The sequence below is a fragment of the Varroa jacobsoni genome, unplaced genomic scaffold (assembly GCF_002532875.2).
Source record: "Varroa jacobsoni isolate VJ856 unplaced genomic scaffold, vjacob_1.0 contig00291, whole genome shotgun sequence".
Classification (NCBI taxonomy): domain Eukaryota; kingdom Metazoa; phylum Arthropoda; class Arachnida; order Mesostigmata; family Varroidae; genus Varroa; species Varroa jacobsoni.
The window spans coordinates 36025-46987 of NW_019214443.1; the positions used below are offsets into that span (position 1 = coordinate 36025).

Here is a 10963-nt window from a genome sequence, read left to right on the forward strand (position 1 = left end):
TATTTAGGAATAAATAAGGTGTCATAAATTTTTTTTAAGCAGCAACATAAGTTGACTGTTATGCTCATCTCTCCTGTTCTATATAACTGGAAAGAAATGTCTTTGTCCTTTTCCTTCCGGATTTCTTCAGTCAGCATCGGTTCATAAAATATGGTACAAGTGATCATCATTTGATTGTTAATCCATGTAGTTAACTCCATAATTCTGTTGTATTTATTTTCATTGCCAAATGACACCTAATATGAATCTTTGCTTAATAAGCTTCGACAAGTACTACTCCTACTAATAGCTTACCCACGTTGGATTTTTGGCCATTGGATGTGGGTCAAAATGTTTTTTTAACTCGATTTAAACTTGGTTCTAGGCACTGACTGAGTTTTTTTCGGACCCAGTCAAGCTTTTGTGTTTTTCAGGATTGTCTTTCATTTTTTTTTTTTATTTTTTAAAAACTAATAGCTATAACTGATAAAACTAAATATATTGGATTCGATGTGAGCCTCGAAGTGAAAATTTGTCATCTACTATACGATATTTTTGAGCTATTTGTTATTTCTATTAGCGTTATTTAGTGAATAGGTCTTGTCCAACCTTTTTCCGAGGAACTCTGTCCTGCATTGATACTTTCATTATGCAGCGCTTTCAACCTCTGACATATACAGATCGACTATATACGAAATGTCATTACCGGTAGTTTCCATGGCAATGTACTCAAACTATATTTTAAATATATAATCTACCTTTACCATTCCATAAATTACCTATTTTTTAAATAGACTCATATCCACCCAGCTCATTGAGTCCTACATACATAATCGTAAGAACCAAACAATTTACGTTTGCTTTAATTTTTTCAAACCTTAACGGGGTGAATCCTTTGCTATATATAGATAAGTTAAAATATGATAATAAAAAAATATAGATAAAATAAGACATATAAGGTAAAAACAGCAAAACTATATGGATCGCAAGTCGCAAAGGCAGGCATTTCTGCGTAAAAATCGACAAGTGTCTTAGAGATTTCACAGACATATCATGGGAATCTTCCTTCGGATACAGTTTCTTTATTTCGAAAAGAAATCCTTAAATTGAAACGAAAGAAGCCAACTAAGAGCTATGCGCAGATAACATTGACTTCAATTTTCTGGGGAGCTTCCACCATAATAAAAAAATTAACAAATACTACGGTATGCGATAAATGAGGTATCCAAGTTGAGCTCAGAAAATGCTACGGTAATACATATGCCCAAGTGCACTGAAACGTGCTTACACATGACAAATTCAATCAGCATCGCTCGTTTGTAAGACCCTTAAATGGTCTTAAATAATTGTTCTTTGCCCCTCTCTCAGGCCAAGTAATCTCATTGGCAATGCACCAACATCAAAAAACAACAGTTTAAAACTATCTTTGACATGAATAAGAACATCTTATACAGTAGAGACGGGGCAGCTGTCCATTCGTGTCGAACGCCATAGCGTTCGATGCGAACGGTGTCGCACAGTTTGCCTATAAGATATCAGATACTTTGTTGTTAAAGGACATGATTTCTAATAAACGCATTTAGTGGCCTAGTATAATTTAAATTAACCTCCCATTGTGAAAATCACGCTGACTTGTCCAGTACGGGAAAAGAGTTTTCGTGACATGCAGTTGAAGGAGAAGCAAGAAAACTTCTAGCTATACATACAGGCTCACAGAGGCACCAGTCATCGCGTATCCGTGCTGACATGAAAGTCTACAGTTAGAAGTTACACTGCAATAAATTTCTTTAACGGCTGAACTGTCGATATAAGTTCCTCACAAGAATAGAACTTCGCAAGGCACATCGTCCGAATTTTTAAAAAAACACCTATTTTACCACACTAATTATTGCATACGATCAATAAGGACGTCTTACATTATGCTCTAATGTAATAATGATTCTGAATAATCGTGATTTTTCAAAACTTCGAATGACAAGGCGAAGTTTTGACTAGCAACAAAAAGTACCTAATGAAATAGACATAAAACATGTCAATTGTTTCAGATTGTCTAAACTTAATTAATAAATTTGTCATCATACAGAAAGTAGTTGCTTTACAGCATATTACTTACCAGATAGTGGAAGCGATTACTTTACGTATGTACGCGTTTATATATGCGTAATAATTTTTAGGTATAACCTTATTCTCGGAATGGCTAATTTAATTTAATTAGTTCAAAACACAGGAACCCAGTGATTAATATATTTGTGGAGAAAGTTCAGCGTTAAAGTTTATCGTTCACTTAATGCAAAACTTACCATATGACGCTTTCACCCGAACCTCATTTAACGACTTCATACTGAAGCCATTACGAACTGTGTGTTGTTAAAACTTAGTAGCCTTAGGGCAGTAATATCAAATATAGCATTTTACCTGTTTAAATGATACTATTTCAATTTTCAACCTCGTATCTAGAACTGTACATCTTTATCGCCATTATATGTTTCATACACAAACCCATTTCGAGTGGTTATTATTTGTGTTTGTTGACCAGTTCATTATATAGTCGCACGAAGCTCTAGCTTGAAGTGGAACTTCAACAGAATCAAATACAGGGGAAGGTGTCAATTTTGTGAGTGAAAAAATAATACCTTACATCCTATATATAATGAGTAGGTTCCTGAAATTGAACTAAGCTTTCAGTAGGATTGTATTGTGTTCGACTGTCTCTTTAACTAAGACGACCATTAATTATGTTATGTGTTTCTTTCGCCATAGCGAAGTAGTCAAGGATCTTTAGTCATTGGTCACAATTAGACTTTTTAGCGGTTCATTGTTTGTATTCGTTGCGCACTAACTAGTGTTTTATTTTTAAAAAATAACATAAATTGAGTAAATTAGATTAGTTCAAGCGAGTGCGTTCATGCCAAGCACCTTGAGCAACATCATTAGTGTTTCTGTTCATTCTTCATAGGCCACCGTTCATCCTACATAGGCATACATCCTAAGTGTTCCTTTGTGCAATACGCCTCTGATGATTTCGGCGATGTTGTTTCTATAGCTGATTTAATGGTGACGTCTGCTAGTAAATGAAGTTGGCACTTAATGGTGCATAAGTTTATTCACCCGAGCTTTATGTCCCTACGATATATTTTATACGCATTTGAGGTGTACTTTAGGGGCCACCACTAGAAGTGTCTATGCGTAATTTAATTTTGTGCGCACGGGGGTTCCGAATTTCAAGCATTTTTATATTTAGCTTTTCCCTTAGAAACGTTTAGAGGCATATGCGCGTCAAGGTAACTCATGCACCAGCGATACGTGTAAGTGACTCAAAAATAAGCCGGGAATACACTAGTGACGTTAGTGCAAGCCGTCCGTATAACGAGAAAGCTAACCAGCTTCAAAGACATGATATAGGTTTAGCCGAACCGAGTTCTGTATAAAACAAAATGACTGTATATTCTTTTATTATGGAATTATCGGGGGGTGACGAATTTGTCTACAGGAAGGATCGGCATAACACTGGAGGTCTGCCAAATTAAGAAGTTGAATATTGATCACGAATAATTTAACCAGCAAGGACATAACTGTGGTGCCTAAGGAAAGCGACCTTGAATTTTACAGCCACTATTACAAGTAGATTACCTAATCTCCTCACTCGTAATCAGCAATTTAAAACGTCCCAATGCCCGATTGCCACGCTGAATTGGCTCTATTAATACACCCTAAAATCACTAAAAATTGTTATTAGTAACTCTTTCAAGCAATCAATAATAAATCAATTTTATTTATTAAAAATGCTTAACTATAACTCAATTGTTGCTACTAAGCTAAGCATATATGTCTGCCATCAATCTGAACGTCTACAAAGCTCCTAGAACGCTAAGCCTATTGATATCAGTAGGCCAACGTCGCTTCTCCACGATCGGTCGTGAATTGACCGTGAAGTTTATCTTTTTCCAAGTGAGACTCATAGCCAATAGCACTCATTACTATGCTTCATGGATATGTGCCTATAGTTTATAGCATAGTGCCATGCTTTATCAGCATTTTTATGCACTATTTAGGATGCTGTCTACGATCTAAATGACGATGACCTAAAAGACAATATACAAAATAGGAAAGACGCCATAGGCCTGATCCACCACCTGTTCTACCGAAAAACCATTATTTTTAATTATTATAGGCCAGTCCTGTGATTTATAATAACGAGTTCACCTTTCGTCACGGCAGATAATTACTGATATTTTACTAAGCCAAATAGGCAAATGGACAGAAACAGGCGACCAGAATCAAACGACTACGAATAGGCCAATGATCTATCGCCTCGACGCACGGTACTCCAGACTTAACTGTCGAAAGAAAAGTAATGGCTCTTCAAAGCGGTCAAGAGGACGATGTGTCTAACTAAAATTTGGAAACAGATGTCGCAAAGTGTTTACTCTAATTAAGTTATGGGGACTATGCAATGACAACAAATTAACGCGAACAACAATACGAATTATTTTGCCTCTTACGGTTCCAAAGCCACGTGTCTTATTAATTACTATTTCTTAGGAAGCAGTTTATAAGGCGCGTGTAAAACGACTCGAGTAAACAATACATTTTTGGTAAGTTGCGTACATGTGCTCTTCTAGTCTAGTTAGGGCATTTCTTCAGGCCGTGGGCAAATTTGCCAGCGGGGCCTGGTGTCGGCTGCAGCTTTTGTTGGCAGCATAAAGGATGCAGGGAAGATGTTATGACCCGACCGTAGCAATTAGGCCCTTCTAATGACTCATAAACGAAATATAACCCATAAAGAAGGGCCTGCGCAAAACAACAACCATGATCCCGCCATTCTCGGACGGTGCTCCTTTCCCCGTTTATCTGCTCGTTCGGGTTAAGTTGCATTTAGGCCAAGTGCTTAAACGTTATACCTGCCTAGGGTCGAGACTAAGAGTCATTATTGTATCGTTTATTCAGTTTCTTGCACGTCCAGCTTTTACCTCATATCGTTGTTCAGATCAGGGATTAGAACCCCACTTAAAATGGTCTTGAAAAGGTTCCTTTACCTTTTGATATTTCGAGCTATGTAAAAATTTAAATGAAGTTTTATTATTTGTAAAAGGTCACAGCGGTAATGCATATCTCGTTGCAAAAAAAAAGTAAGCAACCCAACTGTAGAGTTGTTGCACAAGTTTAAGACTACAGTTTCTTCTTGTTCCGGTATATTTATGCAATAATAATGTTAAAACGACCCTATAGGTTTTCGGCTTCAATTTTCGCTATTAAGGGTTTTGTTTTTGGTAAGATAGCCGGTCGTCTGGTAATATATAATATCAAAAACAACGAGATTAGGACGGTGAAATGCATAGAGCGTTCTTATCGCATATTACATACAGGGTTAAGCTAAAGCGAAAAGGGCTACTTGAAGTATTATAAATTACCAAAGATTTACGATTACAGAATACATTTATACGTTACCATAAAGGGTTTAAAAGAGTCATTCTACAGTGTTCCTACGACAATGGGAAACTTATTTTATTTCTAATAAAGTTCGACCTTTTACATTTAACTTTGTTAAGTCATTATCTTTCTGCAACAAGACGGCACAGCTTCAACTATAAAAAAATATCGCTGCCAAACTAACGAGCTTGGTTATTTTTTCTTCATATTTTTTATTACAATACTAGGATAACTGAAGTGTTAAATACAAATGCATGTATCAATACGACTAAGAGTTTGCCAACCGATAGTCAAGACCCTTCTTTATGCAAAACATAAACTATGGTCTATTTTGCACTCCTTTAATATTATTAAGGTACGGCTCCTGGCTATCATGGGGACGCCCTCTATCTTCGAAAAGGAGTCAAAGAGATCATAACAAGCTCACAACCAGCCTTACAACTTACCGGGCACGTCATCAAGCAGAAGGTATTGTTAAGTTAACGTTGCTTGAATTAATTTCGTCACTTTTTAAGTATCATACATTTGTACGTATCATACAAGAATCCTAAGTTCAAATAGGTATTATGGATTTGATTATCAATGGACGCTCAGATGTCGAAATGCGTATAGGGCCTGCATTGGTTCCACGAGCTATTTCGGCAAGCACTTTGCGACATTATATTCTGCTAAGAAAACATAGGCATTCTATTAACAGGCCTGCTGCGTTTCTATGATAATGATATGCACACGTTTTAGTAAACTGGCCTCCAAACACTGGATTTTTATCACCAGCGTCTGATAATATTTCCTGAACTACATACTACCCAGCAGACAATCCACACACAAGTTAATCAGACTACATACTTATCTAGTCAACACATTGGTGCCCATAAAATATCAAACTATACAAAATAACTTTTCCTTCTACATCAGACGTTGTAGAGATAGGCATTCTTATCTTACGTCTGAGAATTAATGCTTTAATGACTAGGGAGGAAAGAATTAATGAAGTATCAATCATCGTATTGTATTGGCAGTTCATTTAAATTAGAAAGTCTGAGATAAAATCTAGCAATAATGGCCAAGACTATATTGGTCCTGTGTAAACAAACCTTATTGTCATATGCGGTATATAGGCGAGTGTCGGAAGACCCCATCCATATCCGTATCGCTGAAATGAAAAAAGAGAGACGCATATTATTTAGCGCTTCCTCGGCCATCCGTTTTATCCAGGTGCAAGTATTGTTCCTGTTCATTGTGTATATTGCTACCCTCAAAATACTCGATGACTTAGTTATTTCAGGTAGATTCCCCTGAATGATAAAGCGAAATGTAGGTAGGCGAAGGGAAGACACTTTTCGAACAACTAATCCACTGGCAGCCTCTGAACATATAAAAAATTCATTTCAATTCAAGATACACAAATAAATCTAAAAGATGTAGCCTTCATAGGTCTTCACTAGCTGGATATAGAGCTTAGCTTCATATTGCTATAGTACGATTTGAAACCGTGACGCCGTCTGATGCGGTTATTGTGAGTCACAAGAAGATATTTGGTGTATACGTACTATATTATGTATGGCACTAGCATCTTATTTTCGGATAATGTTAATATTCGATTGCGATACACAGCTCAAGTCAAGAGAAGAAAACTGACAAACTTATTAATGGGACTATACAATGGGAGTAAATAGGTGCCAAAGACAGGACGCACATACTCGACACTGACGTCAATCATCTCAGTGATTTAAACATTGAAAAAAAAAAAAAAAAAAAAATGATAAACTAATGAACAAATGGTTCCCGGACTGTTGAAACGTCAACAAAGTAGCGACGACGTAAATCTCTTACTAACATGCTGCGAAGTGTTGAAACAGCTGAAAGGGTCAACGTAGCCTATCGATTTGAACTATCTCAAGAATCAGATTATTTATAATTCACTACAAAAGCAAACTTCTGAACTCTAAAAGACTTCCGAATGTCATGAGCCGTGTTTTTATCTATAAAATTATACACTTTCGTCGCGTCTTCTGGCTTTTAGCGTTTCCTTTCAATCGACCAGCGACAGCAATCCCTTTCAATAAAAGAACTTCGAATTGTGCTTTTGAGGTATTGACATCATTATAAAGCATGCTCGTGCCATACTTTTTTTAGGTAATATGTACAATCTACTTAACAACCGCTCTGCATAATAAGTAATAACGTATTTGGTTACCTTTGTCAGACAATTTTTTCAAACTTTTATCGGTTTCCTCGCTTTCTCCACAGAAATTCACGTTACATACCATATTAAGCAAATTAGTATCCTACCGCCATATAGGTTTTGTGTATTTATGTATGATATTTGCAGCACATATTTCGTTTTCCACTTTGACTTGATAATCCTTCCGGTTTAACGCATATACAGAATACTTATGTCCAAAGATGATTCCTAAAGAAAATCTCCTATTTTCATTTTTTATCATTCGAAGTTCATCTGGGACAACAGAGTACTCGAATGCTTTCAAGAGCAGCAGTAAACGAGAACATTGGTCTTTCGACGATCATTGATTGTGGAAGGCTGCGGGGTTTCTGCTTATATCACTCATACTGCCCCTGTCGTCTTCCGGTATAGATGTTAGCGCTAATTAAGTTTTGTGCAGTGCTTCCGGTCACAGCTAAGAGACAGGGCCGCCCCGTCCCCGACGTTGGACGCATCTTGATAAAATGACTCTGCATGGCGTCTGTAGCACGATCCGTGGCGCTGTTTCAGATTTCCTTCAAAAGGTTGTTCCTTCAAATAACCACATTTGCTTTACGGTGACTTGGCCGAATGCTCCGGCCCTTAATAACTTGTATAAAATTGCGGATACTGCCCTGTTCTGTAGGCTACATTCAGTAAAGCTAAATAATTTGAGTATTTTGTAGGACTATGGTGTGAAGTATGCCCGCTATGAAAAAACAGTTTAACAGCTGCGTCAATTTCTCAAGTCTCTAAAGTCAGCCGATGACAACACGCCTAACAATAATTAGACTTACATTACCCTCAAACAACTGATGGAACCTAAGCACTATGTCTACGATATATCGTTTTGTGGTATTGTTATCCGCTTCTGGTTGTAACATGGCATACAATTTACAAAGCTACTTATAAAAAAACCAAAAAATAGCGTACGAAAATAATTTTCAGTATGGAGTAACTTATAGGAACAATACACCTTACCACTATCTTACCTAGGCTAGTCGTGCAATGCATACAACACATTCAAACAGTTTAACATAAGTAATTTTCCTCTGTATTTAGTACTGCATATTATCTACGCGCAATTTATGTGATTCACGCCAACTTACTTGACATTGTTTATCATTTGTACAATAGCGATAGTGTTCATTTATAACAAACTTTTCAAAGAAATTTAGTCTATTTTGAAAATGTGCTATTTATAAGAACTTTATATCCTATATTCGCAAGTAAGCCTGTTGTTCATTTGCAATGTTGTCTGCATCCATAGAAACTTGCCACGGTTCACGCGCTGGCTTCTGCTGCTCCGGTGCCAGTCGCTGTTGACAAGCCTATCATCTATCAGCAGCCAAGTCTCTACGATGCTGTGCAGCCTAAGCCCATCGTTCAGCCAATTAACGTTGCTAAAACTGTTGTAGGTCAGCTGCCCTTGGTCAGGCCTGCTTTTCAGGTTTACCAGACCTTCCAGCCCATGGTCCACGCCGCCCCCAAATCGATTCAACTTCAGAAGCAAATCGTTCAGCCTTTTGTCCAATCAGTCGTACATTACAAACCTCTTGTTTATCAGCAACCAATAACGCGACTTGTTCCAGTCCCCAAAACCGTTGTTTATCAGCAGTCCCTCGTTCAGCCCGCGCCCAAAGTAAACATCGAAACGTACCAGCACGTCGAATCGCTTAGTACTGCCAGGCAACCAAAACTCATTGTTCCTGTCTCTGATGTCCTGGCCGGACCGGTAATGGAACCAGTTGTGCAGAAGGCTGCCGTTGCGCAGCGCGTCACACTAAAAGAGAAAAAGATTATTGTGACACCACCCCCCGCATACACAGGCCCTCGACGCCGACCTCAGAAACTCATTGAAGATCCATCGCAATCGTACGAAACCCCTGAACTCCCGAAACTTACTCCCAAACGGGTACCTGGGTATACTCCTGCCCTTGAGGACTTCGAGGACGATTATGATTCGATTACCGTTGCTCCGCCACTGCATCGTGACCGTGTAACGTACTCGCCCGACCAACGCGTCCTTGCCATCTCAAAGTTCACACCTCTGTACATCAAGCCAGGTGGCATTACCAGGAAATCAGGCTCATTCCCTCCTCTAGCTGGTCCGCCCTCCCGACGAGCCCGCGCCTAACAGTCATTCTCAATATCTCGCTCCCCATAAGTTCCACTGTTCCGTTGATCACATAACATTACATTCACTATTTCATTGTTACTGAATGAGATCATCTGATATATTTCACGACGGGTACAAGAGCGCAAGTAGGTATACTCTCTACCGAGTCAAGGAACTAGGTACAGCATTGCAAACTATATATGAACTGTTTAGTCATTAATTACTTGGAAATTATCATCTGTGTTTTATTTATGGCTTAGAGAGTTATGGCCAGTTTCTTTTTGACATGTATACAATATATTCTTTATAAAATAATTATCATTTTTTAAGAAAATTCAACAATATACTTAGTGTTAGGTATCGTCTTAGTGCTATGGATATAGCTGATCAATATCAAACGTTAAATTACAATTTCGCATTGTTGCCATATTGAGAATCGAGATTCAGAAACTTCCCTGAATAAAGATAAAATTCTCTAAAGTGAGCGTTAGCTGTTTTCATTTAATACTAGAATCTTATGGTTTCATATTAATCAGTGTGTCATGAATTTCTTCAAGGAGGACATTTTGATTTTAAAAAAGAGCTAAAATCTAAAAATAGTTCTCTCTTTCCAAATCTTTCAGTATCCAGAATCGGCCAGACATCGTTTACCGTAATTAAGACCGGGGCATAGTCGATTATTTTTACTGCCACGGGAGTCATGTAGCAAAGGCGGTAGACCTGAGACAGTCGAAGCAGTGTTTAATAGCAGAACAGATTGTGAAATTTAACAATTGAACGGTATTTCGGTGATGGCAGAGAAGCTAGCAAAGGTGGTATAATATAGCAATTTGACATCTGCACAAAAGGTTTTTAAAGATGTTTCTTAAAAGGAAGTACCCATGTACACAGGAAGATAATGGCCGTGACCTGATGCGTCCGTGGTAGTATCCGTGAAAATTTAAAACATGAGTTTATGAGGCACCCTAAGCCGAAGGTCGACCAAACAGTGATGCCAAATGCATGGAAAATCAATACCTTGACCAGTGATGTAACAGAGAGGAGAAAATAGCCTTTCTGTTGACTGACCAGGTTAAAGCTTCGACTTCTATTAAATGTGAGTTACTCTAAACTGTTAATTTTTTTTTAGAGATCACGAAAAACTATGTAAAAATTTTTCCAGGGATGAGGCATTTGACTAAGAGACAAAATTTTCTTTGAAAAATTACTAATACTGATTTTCCAGAAAGTTT

The 10963-nt window shown here is 37.7% G+C and overlaps 1 protein-coding gene across 2 annotated transcripts in view; it reads left to right on the top strand.

Annotated features, from left to right (window-relative positions):
- The window catches only part of LOC111271036 (uncharacterized), a 36461-nt gene extending 26246 nt beyond the window's left edge, over nt 1–10215 (top strand). For both annotated transcript variants that reach the window (XM_022851567.2, XM_022851568.2), the window contains exons 4-5: nt 5765–5877; nt 8883–10215. In XM_022851567.2, the coding sequence (XP_022707302.1) occupies nt 5765–5877; nt 8883–9749 (980 nt within the window). In that variant the 3' untranslated portion in view covers nt 9750–10215. The remainder of the gene's footprint in view (nt 1–5764; nt 5878–8882) is intronic.
- The last annotated feature ends 748 nt before the right edge of the window (nt 10216–10963 follow it).